Here is a 24281-nt window from a genome sequence, read left to right as displayed (position 1 = left end):
CACTGAGCGAGGCCAGGGATCGAACCCGCCACCTCATGGTTCCTAGTCAGATTCATCTCTGCTGCGCCACGACGGGAACTCCCTCAGTTTATCTTTCATCAGTGACCTGAGGTAAACCATACCCTGGGTTTATGGTTAAGCATGCCTGCAATCATTAACTTGCTGTGATCTCCCAAAGTTCCCTAGCTTTCCCTTTCTATCTGGGGTCCCCCGCTGGCACATCGGCCACTACCTGTGTAACTAGCCTACTCTTTCCCTGGCCAACCTACCTTGTTTCTTTTTTGATCCATTTCAAAGGAAACTGCCAGCTCCTTGACACTTGCCCCGTACTTAAGCATGCATATCATCAAATGGAGTACTTTTATTTTCTGAGGAAAAACGTGCATTGAGATGCGTAATTCTTAGAAGGTCGCCTCATGGCCCAGCAGGTTAAGAACCCGACTAGAATCCACGAGGTCGCAGGTCCAATCTATGGCCTTGATGAGTGGGTCAAGGATCCAGCACTGCCACGAGCTGTAGTGTAGGTCGCAGACGAGGTTCGGATTCTGCGTTGCTGTGGCTGTGACCTCGGCTGGCAGCTGTAGCTTTGATTCTTCCCTGAGTCTGGGAACTTCCACAGGCCACAGGTGTGGCCCTAAAAAGCAAAAAGAAAGAACAAGATGCTCAGGTCTGAACTGTGTCACAAATGCAGGTGGAACCCAAGCCCATTTCAAGGTACCGTCATGCCAGAAAGTCCCCTCAGCCCTTCCCGGTCAGCCCCATCCCCACCCTCCCACACGGAGTCACTGTTCTGACTGTCACCCCCATTGATGAGTTTTGTTGGTTTTTTGAACCTTATCTGAGTGGACTCACAACCACTTTGTGCAACTGGTGTCTCACCCAGTTTAAGTCCCCAGGGCGCACATGCAGAGCTCCTGAGCCACAACCTACCCTTGTCTTTTGTTCAGGGAGGCTGGTTCGGTCAGGAGGCCTTCCTGGAGGAGGCAGCATTGCTGCCTCTCTCTGGTTTCCTTCCCACCTCTCCAGGCTGCCCCTTCTCAGCCTCTTTGTGGGCCCATTTCCCCCCCCCTTGCCCCTTCTCTGCCAGGGCTGCTCAGCGTCTGGCTAGACCAGAGCTTCCAAATGAGCCAGCTTCAACCCACAGACGGGTTTTATTTGGCCCACATGGAATTTTTCTCTTTGTATTTGAATTAGCTTTAACATTTAAACGCCGAAGAGTTTTGCTTTTAAAAATATCCATATTTGTCATCTCTTGGAAACTTGGAACATCTGGCCATGGTGTGTCCCTCTCCACCAGGACCAGAATTGGCTGAAACAGAGGTGCAGCCACCTGTGCCCAGAGCCCCACGCCCACCCCCGGGGGTCGTTCTCTTACACCCAAGCACTTAATTAACCCCTATAGCACCTGAGATGGTACCAGAATGGTGTTCAGCCAAGAATCCCAGAAGGGCTCCAGGACCACCTTGGAATAGCCATGTTTTTTCCCCAGGAGAAGCAGAGCCCAAGAACAATGTCAGGAAAAGGTCACGGAAAGCAGTGCTCTGTCCGACAGCATCTCGGGTCTCCTGTTACCAGGAGGGATGCCTTGGGCTCCATCCGCAGCAGCTAAAGCCCTTCTCTAAAGAGGTAGCGTGCAAGCTTTCTGACCCAAACCATAGGGTGAGAGAGACGGGGATGGAGGTGGGGGGGGGGGAGAGGAAGGGGGAGGAGGGAGGGATGGGGGGAGATCTGGTTGATTCGAACCTTTTTCTGAGTGGAACGGAAGGGAGTGTGCATGTGTGCGTGCGCCGGCGCACTGGAGGCAGCTCAGAAGTAGACCGTTGAGCTCCCCCTGGAAGCAGTATAATCTCCTCCTACTTAGTAGGAGTTGCCCTTTTCTAACACCCATACAGGTATTCTCCAGAATTCAAAAATCAGTGTTTTTCAGATGGCAAGTCCAGATCCATGAGCCCAATCATGAAAAATGTATGGGGTCCTGATCAGATTTTGATTTATTAGCTAGAAGAAATGCACAATGGAAAACATCAGACAACACTGCACTCAGGGAAGGTCAGCTTTTGTCTCACGAATCTTTTTACTTTGGGTGTGTTTGCGCCAGATCATGTAATATGCACTTCTCACTGAGGGTTGCGGTCCTACAGTTGGAAACCCATCACCTGCAGATGTGATCTGTGTGGAGTTGTCCTGAGGATGGATGGTGGAAGGCATAAAGCCAGGACTGAGAGGGTTTGACTTGAAACCATAGGCAATAGGGAGCCATTGAGTACTCTTGAGTGGTAGAGTCACCGTGAGGACCTCAGACCGTCCCCCACCCACATATACACGCATCCAACCACACACATGGCATTTGGAATTTTCCTCCTTGGCAAGTTGTGTGGTTCAACAACCACTGACTGTGGACATGATGCAGAATATTATCCAACCTAGGGCTTTTAGGACAGACTAATCCCACTGCCTTTCCCCTCACTTTACAGATTGGGAAACAGACTTCAAGATGGGAAACCACTTACCTGGGGTTACCTAGCAAGACTCATGGCTGCTCATCTCAGGATCTTCCTTATCTCCTGATGTCCCATGTCCATCTGGTTGAGGATGGTGGAAGATACGACTCAGCCAGAACGGGATCTAGGCCAGAGAAGACATAAGGTAGGGATGATGACTCTGTGTGTGTGTGTGTGTGCACACCAACTAGCTCACTCTCCCCTGTATCATCAGCACCCCCACTACTACTATCACCACCTTCACCATCACCATCCTCACCATTCTCACCATCACCATCCTCACCATCCTCATCATCTTCACCATCACCATCCTGATCATCCTCCTCCTCATCACCATCCTCACCATCCTCACCATCACCATCCTCATCTTCACCATCACCATCCTCACCATCCTCACCATCTTCATCATCTTCACCATCACCATCCTGATCATCCTCCTCCTCATCACCATCCTCACCATCCTCATCATCTTCACCATCACCATCCTCACCATCCTCATCATCTTCACCATCACCATCCTCACCATCACCTTCATCAACATAATCACTATTATCACCATCACCAGCATCTTTGTCACCACCATCACCATCATCACATCACCATCACCATCAGCAGTACCAGAATCATTGTCATTACCATCATAATCCCCAGGACCACCACTCTGACCACCACCCTTATTTTTATCCCTAGTTATGAGAGGGGCAGCTACCCCCCCAGCCCTTTTTCAGCAATCTGGTGCAAAATATTAGGACGAAATAGGTAGAGCTCTCCCTCCCCTTTCTTCACCCTCCCCATCTCATTCCCCATCAAGGGAGGCCATGTGTGGGGACCCTGGGTGGCAAAGTCTAGCCCAGCCCGCAGGGGTAGGGGAACCCCTGGGGCAGATTTCTGGGAACTTTAGTTTTAACCCCGGCAGTGACTGGTTGGGTGGTGGCTGGGTGGCCGGGTCCCCTCTACTTCCTCCTCTTATCAGGTGGCATCAGTGGGTTCCTGAGAGACTCAAAGAGGTAGCAGCTGGAAAAATACTTTGTAAACTCTAAAATTAGGGACAAAGGGTAGAGGGTCTTTGTATACATCGAAGAAATTCTTGATCAGTTCAGAGAGGTTCTTTAACACATGGGCGGCATCCTTATAACGATGGGAGGGGTCCCCAAATAGATGAGCGAGGTTTTTTGCCTTGGAAGCATCCCTATGCACATGCAAGGGGTCCTTAACACGGATAAACGGGTATGCATTCTGGGTGGTCTATGCACAACGGGGAGGTTTGTGTAGAGAAGCTGTGTCCTTATACAGATTTTTTTTTAACCTAGGAGAAGGCTTTTAACCCAGGGAGGTGTCCAAGTGAGAGTAGCTTGCACACAGAAGTGAGGGGTTTTTTATTGATGCAACTGACCATTATTTTAAGTGACCATTATTGTACAACACTGTGCAAATACTAGCGGCCTCTGCACAGACATGAAGATTCTTCCTAAAGAGAAAGGAATCCTTATGCTCTAGGGGGATACAATCCCAACTCTGTCGGTGCCACCAATGGGAGCAGCGCGATACCTGTGCGGGCCGCAGGTGGGAGCCACCCTGAGGCGCGGGCGGCCTGCGGTCGGCCGACTTGCGATGGTACCGCAGTTCCCCCCGCAGCCGCCAGGGGCAGCACCGTCCCCGCCCGGCCTGCGCCTCCCCCCTCTTCCCCCAATCTCCGCCCCCCATCCTCTCCCTCCCCCTTGCTCGCTCCCCTGAGCCCCGCCAGACCCCGCTCCACCCGCGCCCCGCTCGGCTCCCAGGCTCCCGCAGCCCCAGTGTCGGCCCCGCTGCGCCCGCCCCCGGGGGCCATGGGGGCGCCCCCGGGCTACCGACCCTCGGCTTGGGTGCATCTGCTCCACCAGCTGCCCCGCGCTGACTTCCAGCTTCGCCCGGTGCCCAGCGGTTTCGCGCCCCAAGAACAAGAATACCAGCAGGTGGGAGCGGGCACGGGGGCTTGGGGTGGGGTCCGGGGGCCAGAGCTTCTCCCACGGGAGAAGGGGCTGGGTGACAGATTCCCGTGTTCGCTGCGGGTGGGAGCCGGGCTGGACTTTGGCGTCTTGAGGGAGCAGGCGCTTGCGGTTCCCTTACCAGAGGTTCCCCTGGGACGGGTGCTGGCGACCCTTAGCTTCTTAAATAGGGGAGCGCTGGAGCCTGGAGCCCAGAGTCCCAGAGGAGGGAGGGGACTGGGGGCCTTCGGATTCCCAGGTCTTCGAGAGCTGCCTGGGAAGCTGGCGTCCAGGGTTGCCAGGGGGAAAGGTCCATCTGCATCCGAAAAGATGACCCTTCCCTCCCCTCTAGGCTCGGGATAGTCCAGTTAAACGCGTCCCAGTTAAGGTGGGACCCAGGAGACTGAGGGGCAGACGTGGGGCAGACGCGGTGGGGAGGAGGAAGGCTGGGAGATGCCCCGCTTCTGGGAGGGGATTGAGACCTGACACGGGAAAGGGGGTGAGGGGTTTGGGGGCGGGAGCTGGGAAAACCAGGTGGAGGTGCGGGCGAAGGATGCTACCAGCCTGTCCCAGGACCGAGGGGCTGGCCGCGCAGGAGGGGGCCGGGGTGGGGGTGGGGAGGAGACGAGGTTTGATTTGGGGAGGTTAGGATGACCGAAATGGGGCCAGAGGGGGGGGCTGGGTGGGAACCTTTCGGGAAGCCGAGGCCCCTGGGGAAGGGGGCCCGGCCTGGGTCAGCTCCAAGAGGGGCAAAAGAACTGTCCCCTGACCCAGTTAATTCAAGTCCTTGACTTTGAGATTAATGAGCATGGCGTGGCTGAGCCGGGGACCGAGTGGGGGGGTGGGGAGGATGTGGAGCCCTGCGATGGGTCCTGGGCCCTGCCTGTAATGTCTAAACCCCTGGGATCTGTCCTGGGGAACCCTCGGGACCAGGGGCTAGGGATTGGCAAGCTTAGGAGGGGGGGGTCCCAGGAAAGCGGAGGCCGGACGTGTGCTGTATCCTGAGCTATTTGGGTCATGGCTGGGCTGTGCCAGCCGTAAGCAGCTCCTCCCTGCCTACTCCACGCCGCCCTCTCCCCACCAAACGGGGACTGCCCTGCCATCCCGTCGCCTACAGCCTCCCCATTACACAATCCCAGCCTCCAGCACCGTCCCCGAACACCTGCTCACGGCCAAGGCGACCTTCCCACACGGATGCCACATGCAGGGTCCCCAGCCCCAACCACCACCAGGGGCACTCAGGAAGACTCGCTCTGCCCCCATCATGGACAGGGTGATAGCGCTGGCACACAGGCACAGAGACACATGCCTCAAGAGGGGACATTGTCCCCTAGGGAGGTCACCCCTCTGGGGATAGCTAGGAAAATAATCAGGGACTGGGTGCCACCCCTGTGCTTGGGGTGACACACTCATACACAATCAGACATAGATGGTCACACATAGTCACGCTTGCACGCGCGTGTACACACACACCTATGTGCTCACACTCACACACATTCGTCCACACGCACACACACACTTGCACACACTCTCACACATATGTGCTCACACAGACACATCTACACACACACGCACACACTCACTCCCATATATACTCACACGTAGACACACCCACACCTTTACACCCACTCATGTACACATGCTCACACATGTCACTCACACACTCATGTGTTCATATTCACGTATACACTCACACACTATTTCTCACACATCAACCAACCGGAAACCATTTACAGACTGAAGGAATCAAAGAACCACACAAATAGGCACAGCTCACTCTCACACCTGCAGATGCAGGTGCTCTCAGAGACACACCTGCACACACACCTTGGTGCGAGGACAAAGTGCAGACCCTGTGGTTTAGGGGACTTGGCGCTGGTGAATCCAGAGGTCGGATTCTGCTCTCGCAGTCGTCCCTAACATGCTGTGTGGCTGAGGGTAAACCCCTGCCCCACTCTGGGCATCTGTGAAATGGCCAGGACCGCGCAGTGTCCGCTGTAAAATCCTGCCGTATGGGGAGCCCCATTATCCTGTGAGGCATTTCCAGCTACAGACATGTTTTCTTTCCCTGCCTCTGTCCTCCCGGCCTTTGGTTCCATCTCGTCTCTCTCTTTTCTCTGAGTCGCTACTTTTCTCTCTCTGTGAGTCCCCTCTCCCGCCCCAACTCCCTCCCTTTTTCCCCTCTTCACTCTCAACCTCCCAGTTCCCATCTCTGAGTCTCTCTCTCTCACACACACACACACTGTCACGGAGGCTGTCACGTCCCCTCCCCATGAGTCCCCAGGGGACAGACTCACCCTGCGGTGGGTGTGCAGAGCTCAGCATCAGTGGAGAGTGATCAAGCAGTGAGAGGGGAGGACCAGCGTGGAGGAGGGACAAAGAAGCCTGCCACCCCCAACCTCACACATGTCGCCCAGAACAGGTGCCCCCGACACCCCTGGACCCCACACAGTCCCGGGTTCCAGGTCTTGGCATGTCCTTGCAGGTGCTTTGTTCCAACTACCTGGTTTCAGCGAGGAGGAGACTGAGGCTCAGAGAGGGCAAGGCCCCTGCCAGAGTCACACAGCCTTGGGAGGGCAGAGCAGACCCAAGACTTGGTCCCACCCCCAGCACCAAGTCCAAGCACCCCAGCTGCCAGCCTGGGAGGGACTGGGGACTTGAGCTTGCCTCACAAACCACAGGTTGGGCTTGGCCCCCCAGCTAATGAGGGATGCCACCCCCCTCTGAGATCTGGGACCCAGAGACTCCAACCACGCAGGAAGGGGGAGCACAGAGCCCCTCTGAGACCTGATGTCACCCCCTTCCCCAGGCCCTGTTGCTGGTGGCGGCCTTGGCAGGCCTGGGCTTGGGCCTGAGCCTCATTTTCATTGCTGTCTACCTCATCCGCTTCTGCTGCTGCCGCCCCCCAGAGCCCCCTGGGGCCAAGAGTCCCCCACCCGGTGGAGGCTGTGTCACCTGGAGCTGCATTGCTGCCCTTCTCGTCGGCTGGTAATGGGGCCCCAGGGTGGGTGGGGCGTGGGGACAGGGCTCCCCAAGCTCTCTGTCAGCCTTCCTGGTGGTACCCCAGAATCCCCTTCAGCTTCACGGCAGGGAGAATTGCTCCCACTTGACGGATGGAAAAACTGAGGTCCCAGGGGAGGAGTGGCTTCTGAAGGCCAGCCTGGCCTGGCAGGGTGGAGAAGGGGTTAAGGGCTGGGCAGTCACCCTGCCTGGGTTTGGTGGCTCTGCCATGGAATAGCTGTGGGACCTACAGTTTAGTTTCTCTGGGTCTCTGTTTCCACATCTCTGAAATGGACAGCATAGCCACACCCACCTCCTAGTTGTGGTGAGGTTAAATGCAACCTACAGCGCCTGGTTCACAGTTCTGCTCCATGAAATGTTGAGTGATGTCACCCATGAACTCAACCTCTTTCCTGAGCACCTACTATGTGCCAGGAGATACTGACCAAGCCAGCAAGCTCCCTGTCCCCAGGGAGCTGATCTGGATCGGGAAGAGAAACAATAAGGGGAAACTGACAATCCAGGAGCAGACCTGAGCTGGTCTCAACTCCTTCCTGCTGGAACCTGGCTTGATCAGGGTTGTCCCGCCCAGTTTTGTCAGAGGAAGGCTTTTGGGGAGAGGTGACTTTTCAAGGCCGTGTGAGCCAAGCGGCAGAGTGGAGCTTCAGATCTGAACCCCCGCCCCAGGAGCCCCGACGGGGCAAGGCGCAGGGTACGTGAGGACACGCAGTTGACTCAGAACCACTCAGGGCGGCCCCCTCCCTGGCCAGGCAGCACCCACCACTCAGGGCAGACCAGAGTCGGGGTGGCGCGGGGGTGGGGGGGGAGAGAGTGGCGGGGAAGCCGTTGTCATCCCCCCTTCCCGCCCCTAGCCCCCACCAGTGTGTGCGTCGGAGCGCATATCTGTGGCGGAGGGAGGCTGGGAGTCCTGCATCCAAGACGCTCCCTCTCCGGGCTCTCCTGAGTGGGGGTGGACGGGGGAGGCGGACAAAGGCGGAGAGACACGGCCGGCCCCCGGAGCCTGGGAACAAGAGCAGCTTTGTGGGACTGGGAACAATGGGTAGGGGCGCTGGAGCCAGCGTCGATCCCAGGGCTGGGGGTGGGGGCCCCGTGGGGGCCCCCGTAGCCGAGGCTGGGAACTGCTAGGGCGTCCGGGGCGTCCTCCACCCCAGTCCAGGCCTGGCCCCCTCCGCGGAGGGACACAGTGTGTTGGGGTGGGGGGGGGGCGGCGGGGATAGGGCCCGTATTCAGGCCCCACAATGGAGCTCGGTCTGCTGGCAACTGAGGGGCGGGGGCGCCCGGCTTCTGGCCCATCAGCCCACATTCCCCGTGCTTCCCTCCCAGCTGTCCAGACGCTTGGGTCCCGAGGTGGGGGAAGGCTGGGAGCTCCAGGCTCGGGGTCCCCCCCACCCTGGGAGGTGGCTGAAGGCCTCCGCTCCTAGGAACCGCCAGGAGGTGGTGGAGGGGACGGCTGGATCCCAAAGGGACAGGTGCAGGGAGCCCTGGATGCCTGGGGAAAGGATGGAGGGGGGAGGTGTGGGCTGGTAGTCACAGGCCGTGGGGTGGGGGGGTGAGGATGACTTCCCATCCTGGGGCTGGGCACGACTGGGGTTCATTTTGGGGAGGTGCGAGTTAAATCTCGGGCCCCCCTCCCCTTCGCCACTCCACCCACCATTAGCATCACAATGACGTCCCTGGGCCGGGGGAGTGAGACCTTCCCGTTACCTTGGCAACCAGTGGGGGCCGGGCTGGAGCGGTTCCTTTCCCACGATGGGGCTGGACCAATGGGATGGGGGTTGGAGATGGGATTGGGTATTTGAGGAGATGGGGGGTGGCCCCCAGGGTCCCAGGACTGGTCGTGATTTCCCTTCCCTCCTCCTCCTCTCAGCGCTGGCATTGGCATCGGTTTCTATGGCAACAGCGAGACCAGTGATGGGGTGTCCCAGCTCAGCTCTGCACTGCTGCATGCCAACCACACACTCAAGGCCATTGACCACCTGGTGAGGGGCCAGGAACTGGCCAGACCCCAGACCCACATCCAGACTGGTTCCCCCCACCCCACACAAGGCAGAGGGCCTGCTCCTTGGGAAATGGGATCTAAATTCAGATCTTAAGACCCCAGACTCAAGGTTCAGGTTCAAACATGCAGACCTCCATCTATGCACCCAACCCTCAACCCTGACTGCAAATCAGGGCCTCATACATGGCACCCTTGGAACCTTAGTCCAGATCTGGGATTCAGGGCTCAAACCCAGACCCCACCCTCACACAAGGCCCCAGCCCTGGACTTCAACTTACAGGCCAAACCATTCAGAGACCAAACACCAAAACCCAAGCCCCTCCCACAGGTCAGATCCAGGGCCAGAGACCCAGGACTGAGACAACGGGCCTCACTCTGATCCCCAGCCCCAGGGTTCCAGACCTGAGGCTGAGACCCAGCCTGACCTCAGAACTTAGATTTCCTGTCCAGTTGCAGACCCTGGACCTAGACCCCAGACTCAGGAAGGCAGATGCAAACAGCTGACCTAGGGTCTCCATTCCTGCGGCTCAAGCCACTGACCCCCCCAAGCTCCTGATCGAAGCCACAGAACTTCATGATCTGGACCTCAGAGCCCCCTCCCTCAACTCTCAGATGCCCTAGCGCCTGGATCTCCGACACCTGCCCCTGCTCACTCCTATTTTACCCTGGCAACCCTGGAGAATGCCCTGCCCTGACTCCAGACCCACTGCTGTGCCCAGGTGCTGGAGATGGTGGAGAGGCTGGGCGAGGCTGTGAGGACTGAGCTGACCACTCTGGAGGAGGTGCTCACACAGCGCACGGAGCTGGTGGCGGCCGCCCGGGGGGCCCGGCGGCAGGCAGAAGCCGTGGCCCAGCAGCTCCAGGGCCTGGCTTTCTGGCGGGGAGTGCCCCTGAGCCCCGTGCAAGTGGCCGAAGATGTGTCCTATGTGGAGGAGTACAGGTGGGTGACCGCTCTCCCTGCTTGGGGATTGTGCCCCCAGGGGACACTGGTGGATGTCACATCTGGAAAAGGGAGGGCTACTGACACCCGGTGAGTAGAGACCAGAGAGGTTACTGAACATCCTGTGATGCACAGCACAGCCCCCACAGCAGAAGATTATTTGTTCTAAACGTCAGTAAGTCACAAGTGCAGAAACCCTGCCCTAGAGAGACGGACCGAGCGATCTTGCACCACTGCTCCCCCCCACCCCCGTACTCAGCCATCCACTCACTCCCTCAATTCATTCACTCACTCATCCTTGACTCAGCCATTAATTCACTCTTGCACTTCATTCATTCCCCCCCCCCACTAACTAGTTCACTGCCTCGGCAGTCCATCTGACAGGTGTATGCATTCAGCAGATATGTATTTACACTTTTTGGTGAGAGAGGCATGCCCTAGGGCTCTAGGGCTCAGGGCTCAGGGCTTAGGGGTGAGCTCTAAAGCCAGCAGGCCATTCCCTAACCACGTGAGCTTAAAGGAGTTATAAGCCAGCTTGGAGCGTCGGTGTCCCCAGCCGATCCCTATGGGAATAATGGGAAGTGATTATCCCAAAGCTTGTTGGATTTTGAAGGATCTGTTGAGTCAGTTCTGTTAAGGGCTTGCAATAGTGACTAACACACGTCATGCAGGTGTCTTCGGGATGTGGACTTTATAAGCTAGAGCAGTGGACAGACGGATGGCGATTCCTGTCCATCATGTAGCAGAAGGACCAATGAGAAAGAAGTGCAGGGGAGTTCCCGTCGTGGTGCAGTGGTTAACGAATCTGACTCGGAACCATGAGGTTGCGGGTTCGATCCCTGGCCCCGCTCAGTGGGTTAAGGATCCGGCAATGCCATGAGCTGCGGTGTAGGTCACAGACCTGGCTTGGTTCCCACGATGCTGTGGCTGTGGTGTAGGCCAGCAGTTGCAGCTCTGATTCCCCCCACCCCACCCCCACCCCGAGCCTGGGAACTTCCATGTGCTGCAGAAATGGCCCTAAACAGAAAAAAAGGAAAGAAATGCATGAGTAAAGTGTTGTCTGTAAGGTGGTGAGTGGTCGTAAGAGCTCCGGAGACAATGAGGCAGGAGAGGGGAACGGGGAGGGTATGGGCTGGGGACAGAGGCTGGCAGTTTGGGGCATGGGTGTGTGTGGGGGGGGCATAATCCAGGAAGGCCACACTGAGGAAGTGACATCTGAAGTAAGGGAAGGAACAAGTTATTTGAACACCTGGGACAGCCAGCCGGGCCAGCAGCCCACATGTAGGAGTCCTCATTGCTTTTTTGGACAAAAATCCAAAAGTATTTCTTTTGCTGGTCTGACACCTGAGGGCCCCCACCAGGCACGAGGGCAGGGACAGGGAAGCCTTGGCTCTGGATTCTGTGCTCCCAGGAGGAGGCAGACCAGGGCAATGAGGGCGCCCCTGCAGGGTATCAGGCCAGCCTAGGTCTCAGTCCAGGTTCTGGGGGTTGTGGCCAAGTTCAAGGCCTCAACTCCCTACCCGGGAAGACTGCAGCTGGGGGAGGGAGACCTGCCATCAACAGGAAAGCTCTTCTGGATGCACTAGTGCAAGAGTGCCTGGCTCTTGGGAGTCCTTTAAGGCAGGTGGCCAGTTTCGTGGAAGGAAATCAGGGGACCTCCCAGGGAGACAGCTCTGCTGGGAGGAGATCATGGAGCCTCAGGAAGAAGTGCCACTGGCTCCTGATGCAAGGGGGTGCAACTGCGGCATGTGAGGTGGCCGTGGGGACTTGGGGAGCAGAGGTCCAGAGGTCAACTGGAGCCACTGAGCCCAGCTTCTCCTTCCTAGGTAGAGCCTGGCCCCTCAACAGACCGGGAAATGAGGGCACCACCAGTTCCCACAAGGATCCAAGGGGTGTGGCAGTTCCCTTGCCACTCAGGTGACACGGGGACCACTGAGACCAATGCTGTTTTTTGTGTGTTTACTACATGCCAGGACCTGGCCTTACATGTCTCCTCCTCTCCAATCAGAGTGAACCGATCATTAACAAATACTGAATTCAGAGTTCCCGTCGTGGCTCAGTGGTTAACGAATCTGACTCGGAACCATGAGGTTGCGGGTTCGATCCCTGGCCTCACTCAGTGGGTTAAGGATCTGGCGTTGCTCTGAGCTGTGGTATAGGTCACAGATGCGGCTCAGATCTGCTGTTGCTGTGGCTCTGGCATAGGCCGGAGGCTACAGCTCCGATTAGACCCCTAGCCTGGGAACCTCCATATGCCGTGGGTGCGGCCCTAAAAAGACAAAAAGACAAACAAAAAACAAAAACTTTTTTTTTTTTTCATCTTTTTAGGGCCACACCTGTGGCATATGGAGGTTCCCAGGCTAGGGCTTGAATCAGAGCTATAGCTGCTGGCCTGTGTCACAGCCACACCAGATCTAACCCGCATCTGCAATCTACACCACAGCTTACAGCAACGCGGGGTCCTTAACCCACTGAGCGAGGCCAGGGATCGAACCTGTGTCCTCGTCAATACTAATCAGGTTCATTACTGCTAAGCCACGATGAGAACTCCACGAATACTGAATTCTTAAATAACACGTACAGACCCCGAGTCGTGTTCAAACTCACATCCACGTGGGTCTGTGTGCTCGGCACTCTTCTAGGTGTTTTCTGGGTCCTCACTCTCTCGCCTCCTTAGGAAGTAGGCAGTGCTGTTCTCCCGAGTTACTGGTGGGGAAACCGAGGCACAGAAGGCAAGGTTACTGAGACAATGGCCTAGCAGGCAGGAAGCGGAGGGGCTGGCATTGCGACCCAGGCAGTAGGCTCCAGACACTGTGCCCTGAGGTGGTGCACCGTGACCCTGGGCACCCTCCTGGGAATGGATCCCTCCATCTCCAGGAGGCTCTGAGAGGCGCAGCCACAGGGCTCATGCACGGTCCGGTCACAGGCATGGTCCCAGGTGCTGCATGCCAGGACCTGTGCTCTCTCTCAATGGCCCTGGTGGTCTCGCCTCCCAATGCACCCATTTCACAGATGAGCCTGAGGACTGGGCATCAGGGTGGTCACATGGCCAAGCAGTGCCAGCTGAACGTGCAGGTGCTGTCACCCTCTGCTGAGTCCCGGTCTGGGAGCCCCCGTGCCCGAAGGCTGGATTTGCTGCTTGAGCCTCACCCCTGTCACCTCCTCCCAGGTGGTTGGCCTATGTTCTCCTGCTGCTCCTGGAGCTCCTGGTCTGCCTCTTCACCCTCCTGGGCCTGGCAAAGCAGAGCAAGTGGCTGGTGATTGTGTAAGTCTGGGTGGCCTTCGTGGCAGGGGCAGGAAACAGGCTGTCTTCATAGCGGAAAGTGCTCCCAACTCCTAGAAAAGCAGTAAGAGTGGGGTCCCTATCGTGGCTCAGTGGAAATGAATCTGACTAGCATCCATAAGGACGCCGGTTCGATCCCTGGCCTCGCTCAGTGGGTTAAGGATCCGGTGTTGCCAGGAGCTGTGGTGTAGGTCGCAGACGCGGCTCGGATCTGACGTTGCTATGGCTGTGGTATAGGCCGGCGGCTACAGCTTCAATTGGACCCCTAGCCTGGGAACCTCCATATGCCACGGGTGTGGTCCTAAAAAGACAAAAAAAAAAAAAAAAAAAGAAAAAGAAAAAGAAAAAGCAGTAATAGTGATGCTTTCACTGAGGGTGGGGCTGGTCTGATGCTGAACCCTTCAGTTGCCATGACAACCCTGTGCCGGAGGTGCCTGTCAGAGGCCTAACTGGCAGCTTTGGAAGGCTCTGAGACAGAAGGTGACACGTTGGAGGCCACTTAGCCATTGCGTGGCCATGGCTATTCTGTGGTGGAATCCAGGGCCACGCTCCTTCATAAAGGCTCATTCTTATGCCCGGTGCTCTCCTGGAACCTTCACACCGATCCAACGAGGTCTCCCCATTTAACAGAAAGGGAGACTAGTGCTCAGAGAGGTTAGGCTACTAGCCCAGGGCTGCACAGCCAGGAAGCACTAGAGCTGGGATTCCAGCCAGGCTGGCTGATCCCACTTAGAAGAGCCCCTTGAATCCTCCCTGGCCCTGGGGGGAGGGGGAGGCATGCTGGTGCCCACCCGCACCTGCAAACTACCCCGGAGGTGAGAGGTCCTGCCCTGCCATCCAGCCCCCCTGCAGCTTGGAGACGGTAAAGCATGGCCAGCAGGCCAGGTCTGGGACTTGAGGCCAGGCCTCCCATGTGCCCCACTCCCATCCCAGGTACCCTTCTTGCTGGCTGCCTGCCCTCCAGTGCTGACTCCCCCATCCCCAGAGAAAAACTGGGAGGCAGTTTGGGCCCCAGAGCTGTCTTTGCTCCTGGGAGGAGGAGCCTGGGCTGGGCTGGAGGCTGACCAAGCTATGGGGGAACCTCCTGTGGAACCCAAAGCAGGGAAATGGGGCCCGGAGGTGGAGAGTTACCCTCCCACCGTAAGAGGGGGGCATACCTGGGCCAGACCCAGCCAGCCCAAGCCCTCTCATTAGTCCGCCATCCCCCTTCACAGCATGGGCCCCCACCCCACCCCTCAGCACCCAGCAGGGCCAGGTGTTCATTTCAAAGTCAACAAGCACAGGTCCATTCACACCTCCAGCAACTCCTCTGCCCCTGCTTGTCATTCTTTGGCTCCAGAGGTTGGTGGGGATGGGGGATGGGCTATCATGGGATTGGGTGAGGAGGGAAGAGGCGAGATCAAGAACCCCCAGAACCCTGAGTCTAGTCCCTCCTCCCCCACTGTAGGATGACAGTGATGGGTCTCCTGGTTCTTGTCCTGAGCTGGGGCTCCATGGGCCTGGAGGCAGCCACAGCCGTGGTGAGTGCCGGGGACAGGCCCTTGAGGCCCCTAACTCCTGGATCCTGGGCCAGGATGGCATCCAGTGCCTTAAATACTGAGAGCAAAGACTTGGGGGCCAGGAGCACAGGTTCTGAAGTTTGGAGCTGGTTTCCTAGGTCCTGAGGGTTGGAAGATGGAGCCCTGGGCCCCTGGATCTGAGGGAGGAGGGGCTGGGGGCCTGGACCCCTGGGTCTGAGGCAGGAGGGGCTGGGGGCTGGATCCTGGGTCTGAGGCAGGAGGGGCTGAGGGCTGGATCCTGGGTCTGAGGGGGTTGGGCTGGGGGGGGGGGCACTGAATTCTGTAGGAGTATGGAATTGGGGCAGATTCTAAGCCCCCTTCTTGCTGTGCCTCTCAGGGCCTCAGTGACTTCTGCTCCAGTCCCGACATGTATATCCTGAACTTGACCCAGGAGGAGACGGGGCTTGGCTCAGGTGACTGCATCTCCATCTTGGGCCACATTCCCTGGGTCCTCAGGCCTCTCTGCTTAGTCCTGTCCAGGGTGGGGCGGGGGTGCCCGGCCCAAAGCCAGGCCCTGCCCAGTTCTGCAGAAGCTTTCACCACCCCCGGGAGGGCTGGAGAAGAGAGGGACGCAGATGTTGGAGTGGGGTCAGGGAGAAGGGTGAGCTGTCCCTGAAGGGAGGGAGGATCTGGCTGCTTGGAGAAAATGCGGGCGTGCAGTTGGTCAAGGGGAGGAAGGCAGAAGCAGGGGCTCCTCCGGAGAGTGTAGTTGAGCCCGCTTTGGGCTGTGAAGCTGGAGCAGAAGGGATTAGGGACCCGTCTCAGGATGCGAGGCCCCTGGGACCGCTGGAGGGTCCTGAGCTGGGAGGGGTGGAAAGTGTGGCCTTGCCCCCTCCCACCCTTCCCCAGGGAGGCCCCCGGGGGCTCGGGCTCACAGCCTCCCCCCTCTTCCCCTCTTCCCCTCCCGCTTCAGACATCCTGAACTATTATTTCCTCTGCAACCAGGAGGTCTCCAACCCCTTTCAACAGGTTAGGGCTGCGGGCAAGGGAACCGGGTGGGGGGCTGGGCTGGGGCCTAGACGTAGGGGTCCTGGGGGAGGATGAAGGCGCCGGGGGCCCCAGTCCTGTGACCCCCGAGAGGAGAGTGCGCTGAGAGCGTCAACCACTGGGGCCTCGTCCCTCCTTCTCTTCGCTCAGAGGCTGACTCTGTCCCAGCGAGCTCTGGCCAACATCCACTCCCAGCTGCAGGGCCTGGAGCGGGAAGCTGTCCCCCAGTTCCCGTCTGCGCAGGTGGGTGGGCCGAGCGCTCCCATGGGAAGGAGAGCGGGGTGGGTTCTGGGCGGAGCCTGGGAAAGGGGCGGGTCATTGGGAGTGGGCGGGGCCCACTGAAAGGGCAGTGCCTGCGGGTGTGGGCGTGGCCCGCGGAAGGGGGCGGGCCAGCGGATGTGGGCATGTCCCGGAGGAGAATGGGCGGGGCCTGAAGCCTTTGTGGGATAACGACCCCCTACCCCCCACAGAAGCCTCTGCTGTCCTTGGAGGAGACGCTGAATACGACAGAAGGAAACCTCCATCAGTTGGTGGCGCTCCTGCACTGTCGCGGCCTGCACAAGGTGACCCCTGTCCCCCTCCCTAAATTCCTCTCCCCAGGGAACCTCTGCCTCACCTTCTCCTCAGACCCTCAGTCTTTCCATTTGCCCCTGAGAAATCTCTCTCTCTACCGCCCCTGCATCATTCAGCATCTCTTCTCTACCTAGCTCCCCATCTATCATCTGTCCTTTCCTCCCGCCCTCCTCCTTCCGCCTTCCGTCCCAGAGGCTGTGCAGTTTAGTGAATTCCGGAGCAAGGCCGCCTGGGTTCCAGGCCTAGCTTAGGCAAGTCCCCTGACTTGTCTGTGCCTCAGTCTCCTCACTCGCACAACCAGGGTTCCAAGGGTGAGTTCACGTGCAGTGTCTGCATGGCGCTGCCCAGCAGGAAGATGCTGCCTGCGTCCCTGGAGGGTTGTGAGGGTTGAAAAGAGAAGCACAGACTTCCCCTTATGATTCCTCGCCGGCACCTGACTTCTGGCGTATTTTACAGAAGCCTAGGGATATCCTTTTTGCTTCCCGCCTTTACCCTCCACAACCATTCCACCAGCGAGTGCTGCTGGCCCTTCTTCTGAAGCCCATCTAGACCCCAAGCGCACAGCTCACGCTGTCACCACGGCCACCCTGGCCCTTGCCCTCTGTCCAGTGGCCACAGAGCCTTTTCCCTGTCTGCTCCTTGCCTGCCGCCATCTGTCCTCTTTCCAGCTGCCAGCAGCCCAGTGAGCCTTTTAAACACAATCAGATCAACTTCTTCCTCTGCTTAAAACCCTCCTGGGGATTAAAGTCCTGGCCTCTCGCCTGACCCCTGGGGACCCGTGTGGTTGGCTCTGGCTGGTTTCCAGCCTCAGGCCTTTGCACACCCTCCCGCACCCCCTGGCCACAGCAGCCCAGGGGCCTCTCTCAGAAGGTGTACCCCAGCCTCCCACTGGCCAGGTGCCTTCCTGCTGGTGTCATCTCTGCCGATCGGGGCCCAGGTCTGCTTTCTGGATCTCTTTTCTCATCAGCTCATTGTGGTCTGAATTGACCTTCTGGGGCTGGGTTACTGAAGTTTCCCCAGTACTTGGAGCAATGCCTGGCACATAGCAGGCCCTCCGCCAACCCCTGTTGAATGAGTTAGAGCTGGGCATCTAGGAAACGGCGCGTCTGCGGATTTCCAGGGATGTCGTGATGTCAGCCAGTGTTCGCTGAGTCTGCCTCACGGGCAGGTTGCAGTTCGAAGCCTGTGGTGCTTCTAAGCCGCTTTCTCGGTGCCGTTCTGAGCTAGGGATTTTACCCCAGAGGACATTTGGTAATATGTAGACGTGTTTGGGTGTCCCAGCTGGGGGGAGGGCACTCCTGGCATCGAGTAGGTGGAGGCCAGGGGTGCCACTCCATGTCCTACGGTGCACGGGCTGCCCCCGCTTCACATGTGCAGAGTGATCTAGCCCCAGTGTCAGTAGCATCCAGGTTGAGAAGCCCTGCACTGGATCGAGGTCAAGCTGCTGCGGTGCCTGGAGGCCTGGGATAGAGGGTTCTCGGTGATGGAGAGAAGCCAGGACTTGGGTTTAGGCGTGTGGGTGTGACAGTGACGGCAGCCATAGCACCTCCTGTGCGCTGAGCGCTTCCTGTGTGTCAGGCCCGGTGCTGAATGTATGATGGGAGGAAGCTGAGCACAGAGAGGCAGAGTGACTTGTTCAGCACCGCACAGCCAGGCGGGATGGTCCGAGCCCTGGGCATGACACACTGACGCCCACCCCTCCCTCCCACCCCAGGACTATGGCACAGCCCTGCGGGGCCTGTGCGAAGATGCTCTGGAAGGGCTGCTCTTCCTGCTGCTCTTCTCTCTCCTGTCTGCGGGGGCCCTGGCCACTGCCCTCTGCAGCCTGCCCCGTGCCTGGGCCCTCTTCCCACCCAGGTCAGGAGGGGAGAGGGGGCAGAGCCCTGGGGAAGGGGATGGGGGCGTACCTGGAGCCACTGCTAGGGGGCAGCCTCCTGACGGATCCTCCATCCTGCTTCTCTACCACTCCCCACACTGCACCCCAGTGATGACTATGACGACACAGATGATGACGACCCTTTCAGCCCTCAGGTACCCCCGGGTCGGAGGGAGGAGGGGCTGGGGGCTGGACTCTGGGGTCTGAGGGAGGAGGGGCTGGGGGCAGGACCCCTGGGTCATCGGGGAGGAGGGGCTGGGGGCAGGACCCCTGGGTCATCGGGGAGGAGGGGCTGGGGGCTGGATCCTGGGTCTGAAGCAGGAGGGTCTGGGGGTCTGGACCCCTGAATCTGAGGGAGGAGGGGCCTGGACCCTTGAGTCTGAGGGAGAAGGGGCTGGGGGCTGGACTCTGGGGCCTGAGGGAGGAGGGGCTGGGGGATGGACCCCTGAATCTGAGGGGATTGGGGTGGGAGCTGGACCCCTGAGTCTGAGGGGGCTGGGGCTGGGGCTGGACTCTGGGGTCTGAGGGAGGAGGGGCTGGGGGCTGGACCCCTGGGTCTCAGGGAGGAGGGGCTGGGATTCCAGGCTCCTGGGTCTCAGGGAGGAGGGGCCGGGGGCTGGATCCTGGGTCTCAAGCAGGAGGGTCTGGGGGGCTGGACCCCTGGGTCCGAGGGAGGAGGGGTTGGCCGCTGGACTCCTGGTCTGAGGGCCCACACTCCGAAGCTAGGTTCCCTAGTCACACCCTCCTCTCGTCCCCTATCTCCTGGCAGGAATCCAAGCGCTTCGTGCAGTGGCAGTCATCTATCTGAGCCCCTCCTCCAGGCCAGACGGGCGTCTGTTCCCCATCTCCGGTGAGCATCTAGAGTGACACCCCAGCTCCCAAAGCCATCCCTCCTCCCCCCCCTCCTCCTCCCCCTCCTCCTCCTCCCCCCTGAGGGCTCTGTGGCCGCCCCCACCCTCCGCCAGCCCTGGTCTTGCCTTTGCCTCTCTCCGCAGTGTCTTCCCTGGCTGCCAGAGAAGACCCCGCTAACCCAGCTGCTGGGCCCCCCCACTAACACTGCCCTGGCCATGGACACCTTAAACAACAGCACTGGCCCCCTGCCCTGCCCTCTCCGCGTCCTTAGCCCAGGGAGGAAGCTGGGGCCGCAGGCCAGGGCCCGGGTCGCCAGGGAGGGAGGGGGCAGCCAGCCAGCCCCGCACCCCTCTCCCCTTCGCAGGGCCCATCCCCGCAGGGACATGAGTGGCCCCCAGTGGGCGCAGGGCCCTGATCTCTGCTCACTGCACCACCTTGGGAATGGGTTGATTTGAAATAAAAGGGAAGACTTTATTTTACCAGCAGCGGGGTCCTTATTCCCCCCCACCCTCCCACCCCCCCATCTGGCCTCGTGGTTGGGGGACAGAGAGCCCTTCCCCTCCTCCTCGCCAGCCTCCTGGCTGCCAGGTGTTTCTGCTCCCATCCAGGCTCCTCTGTGGCTCCAAAGGGACTGTTCTTTTAAAAAAGAAAAAAAAAAAAACAACCCTTCCCCCGCCTGCTCTAAAAGCAGCACACATGTCCTGACGCAGGAAGAGTCAGATACCCCTGGCACAGAAGAGACAGCCTAGAAATAGAGCTCGCTGTGTGTGTACATGTGACGCAAGGCAGATTTCAAGTCGGGGTGAAAAGGACTGGTTTCGAAGCAAGGTTGATGTGACTCGCTCTCCATCTGGAAGAAGCAGTCTACATGGGTGGGAAAAAAACCTACACGTAGACAAAGGGACACAAGTATTTCAAGAGGAAGTGTCATCTCGGTTGGGGGCAGAGAATTTAAGCACGGTATCCGGAAAAGATAACTTTTGACAAATTGTGGAATGAAAAAAAATAATACCACAAAAAAAGCAAATGGAGAGTCTGGCAAAGGGAGTTCCTGTCATGGCTCAGCGGTAACAAACCGGACTAGTATCCACGAGGAAGCGGGTTCAATCCCTGGCCTCACTCATTGGGTTAAGGCTCGGCGTTGCCATGAGCTGTGGCAGAGGTCCAAGGTCAGATCCGGTGTTACTGTTTGCTGTGGTATAGGCTGACAGCTGTAGTTCCAATTTGACCTCTAGCCTGGGAACTTCCATATGCCATGGGTACAGCCCTAAAAAGACAAAAAAAAAAAAGTCTGGGGAAAACCTTTTGAAAACACATATTACAGAGAAATAGGTAATTTTTTTTTTTTTTTCAGCTGTGCCTGTGGCATATGGAAGTTCCCAAGCCTGGGGTTGCATTGGAGCTGCAGCTGCCTGCAACACTGGATCTGAGCCTGCATCTCTGACCTACACCAAAGCTTGCAGCAAAGCCAGATCCTTAACCCACTGAGCGAGGCCATGAATTGAACCTGCATCCTCACAGATGCTATGTTGGGTTGTTAACCCGCTGAGCCACAACAGGAACTCCAGATTATACATTTGTGTAATCTACAAAGCTTCCACAAACTAAGAAAAAGACGACCCAACTTAAGCAACTAAGGTGAACATTTGAACATTCGATGGAGTGAAAATCCCCATGCCAGTCAACAGACCAAAAGGCAAAGCCTAATAATTAGGAAGTCCATGTTGAAACAACCAGAAACATTTTTCTTCACCTCCTGGGTATCATTAACTTAAAGGCGTGCATGGAGTTCCCATCGTGGCGCAGTGGTTAACGAATCCGACTAGGAACCATGAGGTTGTGGGTTCGGTCCCTGGCCTAGCTCCGTGGGTTAAGGATCCGGCGTTGCCGTGAGCTGTGGTGTAGGTCGAGGGACACGGCTCAGGTCCCGCTTTGCTGTGGCTCTGGCATAGGCCGGCAGCTACAGCTCCTATTCGACCCCTAGCCTGGGAACCTCCATATGCCATGGGAGTGGCCCTAGAAAAGGCAAAAAAAAAAAAAAAAAAAAAAAAAAAATTAAAGGCGTGCTTTATATTCTGGGCTGGAAAGGATGTGGAGGAACCTCTAAGGCACTGCTCCTTAGGCAGGAGCTGCAATCCAGTGGAAAAAAAGAATCTGCTCGCATGGGATAAAATCAAAGGCATACCCTTTGATCTGACAGTCCTTCTTTGGGGCATCAATTTATGGCAATAAAGCAGGGGCCGCGAAGGATGTATATCAGGGGCTGTTTGCTGCAACAGCACTTCAACTGGCTAAATTCTGGAAACTAAAGTCCACAGAAAGAGGACAAGTTCAATAAGTAAGTTAATAGCAGGGCTCTCCAGACGATGACACAGTGCTTGGCTGGGTTTGGAACTTTAGGAGAAAGCCTGAGAGAGGAGAGATTTGAGGTGTGTGTGATAGAAGCACCAGAGTGGACACAGGCAGACGAGGCCGGGGCTCAGCCCCGGTCTGCTCCCGACAACCACATGGATGTGGGCAGTTACTGGAATTGCTGGACCTTGGATGCCTCATCCATCATCTGGGTGTCAAGTACAGCTCCCCAGACGCTCCTCTGTGAGTCCGAAATGCAGAAAGTTCTGTTAGCCTCAAAGTCTTGCCCCAACACACTGCCCTGGCATGAGGTTACTTAGAATTTCCCTGCCTCGTTGAAAGTCCACCTGCTTCTCTGCAGAAACACCGATGGGGTTACCGTGTGCTGGACAGGTTACTGAGGGCGCGGTGTCCTCTGTGGAATCCAAACCATGAAAGTCGGAAAAATCCTGGATCCCAAAACACATCAACAAATGGCCCCAAGGGTTTCAGGTCAGGGCTTGCTGGCCCAGGAGGCCAGATGTCAGGTGTGGGATGTAGGACCTGCGTCGGGGGATCTGCTCCATGCTTGCTAATCGTTTCCATCTTGTGCACAGCAAGGAATGTTCGAGGAGCCCTTCAGTGGGTGGGCCTGAAGCTGGGGAAAAGAAATGGACCACCGTCTCCCGTGAGGGGCACCGGGGCCCACCTGCACTGCCTAAGTTCTGGTGGTGAGCGCTCTGGCTCGATGCTGCCCTCTAGGGTCCAAGTCCAGAAACTGGCGCTCCCGGAGGTGTGGGAAATTCACAAAGCAGCCTGAAATTCAGGCCGCCTGATTTCCCGCCAAGGGGCCTGGGAGTGATCTTCACTCAGGAAACCCTAACCAAGAAGAATGAACATTTTGCCTAACCTTCACGAAATGTACTTTTATTTTAAAATGCTGCATACGAGGACCTCCACTTGTGAAACATGATGGTGTAACGGACGGGATTTGCTCGCCCTGCTGAAACAACCCAAACGCCGGGCAAAATATGTGAAATAGTGCTCCAGGCTTGACAGCAGGGAAGGAGGGGGAAGGGTGATCCCTAAGATGGAAAACATCGAGGTTGTTGCCGAAACTCAGCCTCTGCCCGACGCTGCGGAATAGGAACACAGAGACGGAGTTTGGGGTGAAGGAGAAAAAGATAGCTTTATGGTTTTGCCACGCAAAGGGGGGCACAGCAGGCTCATGTGTTAAAGACTGTCCCCACCTTGGGAGAGATTAGGAGGTGGTTTTCTAGTTTGGGGAGTGGAAAATAGGGCCGCAGATAAGGATCAGAGGAGAGGCAAGCGTGCATTGTTTCTCGAAATTGGTGTTTAGTGGACCCAGGACTGGTTCTGGTGGTCCTCCTTCTTCCAGGAATGAAGAATGCTTCAACAGTTCTTCCATTTGTAGGGGGTTTTAGTTCTGCAGAAAGGCTCTAAGCTATTGTTATGTGTATCCCATGAGGAGGAACCAGGACTCTGCTCCAAGGCTGCACTAGGGTCTCTGGTCGGCTCCTCCCTGGTCTCTGCATCCCCTCCCTTCCCTGATTAGCTACTGCCCTTTGGAACTCAGCAAACACCATGGAGGCTGAAGCTTATCCCCTAATAACAAGAAGTGGAGGGCAGAGAAAGTCTTTTAGTGCCTAGGAGCCCCAGAGGGCACTAGCTGGGTTACAAGGTGACCCTGAAATCCCTACAGCCCATTGTCTTGAGTTTCAGACCACAGGGTGGGGGAGGGGAACTGAGGCAGAGGGCCTCCTAACAAGTGCTCTATACAATAAAGTCTAAATAGCAAGACGATAGATTTAAATTATAACCTCATTAGTATTAACACAGTTATAAACAGCTCTTTTAAAAGGCAGAGAGATTGTATGCTGGGGTAAAAAGAAAAGCTCTAACTATATGCTATCTGCAAGAAACCCATCCCTTTGAAAGTAAAGAATGCTCAACACAGTGGGGTACCCGCAATTGTACTGTGGCACATAAAGGAGACCTTACCGCGGTGAAATTCAAATAAAGTCTGCAGTTAATAGTAATGTGCCAATTTTGGTGCCTCAGTTTTAAGAAACACACTACAGTAATGTGAGGCGATGGTGTTAGGGGCTTTGGTACAGGATTGGTAGGACTCTGAAATATCTTTGCAATATTTCTGTAAACCTAAAATTACTCTAAAACAAAATGTTTAATTAAAAAAAGATTACCTCTGCTGAAAGTAACAGAATGACGTGGGGTTATCAACAGAAAAGTTTACAATAGACTATGGGAAGGAAATTGCAACTTCTCAAGTATCACTTACAGTGACAGGTCCCTGAACTGGACTGGATAATTTTATCAGAGTCGTGGAAAGAGCTGGCATACTCAACAGGTTACA

At 57.0% G+C, this 24281-nt stretch overlaps 1 protein-coding gene and 2 long non-coding RNA genes across 11 annotated transcripts in view; 2 read left to right on the top strand and 1 right to left on the bottom strand.

The window, feature by feature from the left end:
- Nucleotides 1-4115, top strand: part of LOC106510586 (uncharacterized) — a 58378-nt gene extending 54263 nt beyond the window's left edge. The window contains exons 5-7 of one of the 2 annotated variants that reach the window (XR_014806700.1): nt 1490-1626; nt 2475-2646; nt 3999-4115. This is a non-coding gene — a long non-coding RNA (uncharacterized LOC106510586). Of the gene's footprint in view, nt 1-1489; nt 1627-2474; nt 2647-3998 lie in introns of those variants that run through there. The other variant, XR_014806701.1, reaches the window with a different exon arrangement.
- On the bottom strand, nt 497-6883 carry LOC146402478 (uncharacterized). 2 transcript variants are annotated; one of them, XR_014806704.1, is made up of 3 exons: nt 6763-6883; nt 2511-2625; nt 497-634 (listed from the first exon to the last, which is right to left on the bottom strand). It is a non-coding gene; the product is annotated as an uncharacterized LOC146402478 (long non-coding RNA). The 2 variants fall into 2 exon arrangements; XR_014806703.1 differs by lacking the exon at nt 6763-6883 and adding an exon at nt 4608-4747.
- On the top strand, nt 4244-23946 carry TTYH1 (tweety family member 1). 7 transcript variants are annotated; one of them, XM_084962057.1, is made up of 15 exons: nt 4244-4453; nt 7275-7453; nt 9354-9465; nt 10205-10425; nt 12252-12342; nt 13595-13690; nt 15156-15228; nt 15605-15680; nt 16181-16236; nt 16405-16497; nt 16725-16817; nt 18542-18684; nt 18813-18858; nt 19473-19553; nt 22504-23946. In XM_084962057.1, exons 4-14 carry the CDS (start codon nt 10401-10403, stop codon nt 19509-19511), a joined length of 831 nt encoding a protein of 276 aa, XP_084818183.1. In that variant the 5' UTR covers nt 4244-4453; nt 7275-7453; nt 9354-9465; nt 10205-10400; the 3' UTR covers nt 19512-19553; nt 22504-23946. The 7 variants fall into 7 exon arrangements, with proteins under 7 accessions (XP_084818183.1, XP_084818180.1, XP_084818182.1 ...); XM_084962054.1 differs by lacking the exons at nt 12252-12342; nt 22504-23946 and adding exons at nt 8810-8955; nt 19699-20034 and having other exon boundaries at nt 7275-8177; XM_084962056.1 differs by lacking the exon at nt 22504-23946 and adding an exon at nt 19699-20034 and having other exon boundaries at nt 7275-8955.
- The last annotated feature ends 335 nt before the right edge of the window (nt 23947-24281 follow it).

Source organism: Sus scrofa, chromosome 6 (assembly GCF_054392235.1).
Source record: "Sus scrofa isolate SSC_HxYL_T2T_F1_AM1 chromosome 6, Sscrofa_HxYL_maternal_Yorkshire_Landrace_v2.0, whole genome shotgun sequence".
NCBI classification, from domain to species: Eukaryota; Metazoa; Chordata; class Mammalia; order Artiodactyla; family Suidae; genus Sus; species Sus scrofa.
Note: the sequence above shows the minus strand (reverse complement) of the source record. Positions and strands in the feature narration are given on the sequence as shown.

Coding starts and splice junctions, on each gene's coding strand:
- TTYH1 (XM_005664828.4), top strand. CDS start 4,328: ATGGGGGCGCCCCCGGGCTACCGACCCTCGGCTTGGGTGCATCTGCTC. Junction 10,426..13,594: donor TCCTATGTGGAGGAGTACAG/GTGGGTGACCGC, acceptor ACCTCCTCCCAG/GTGGTTGGCCTATGTTCTCC. Junction 18,685..18,812: donor TGGGCCCTCTTCCCACCCAG/GTCAGGAGGGGA, acceptor ACTGCACCCCAG/TGATGACTATGACGACACAG.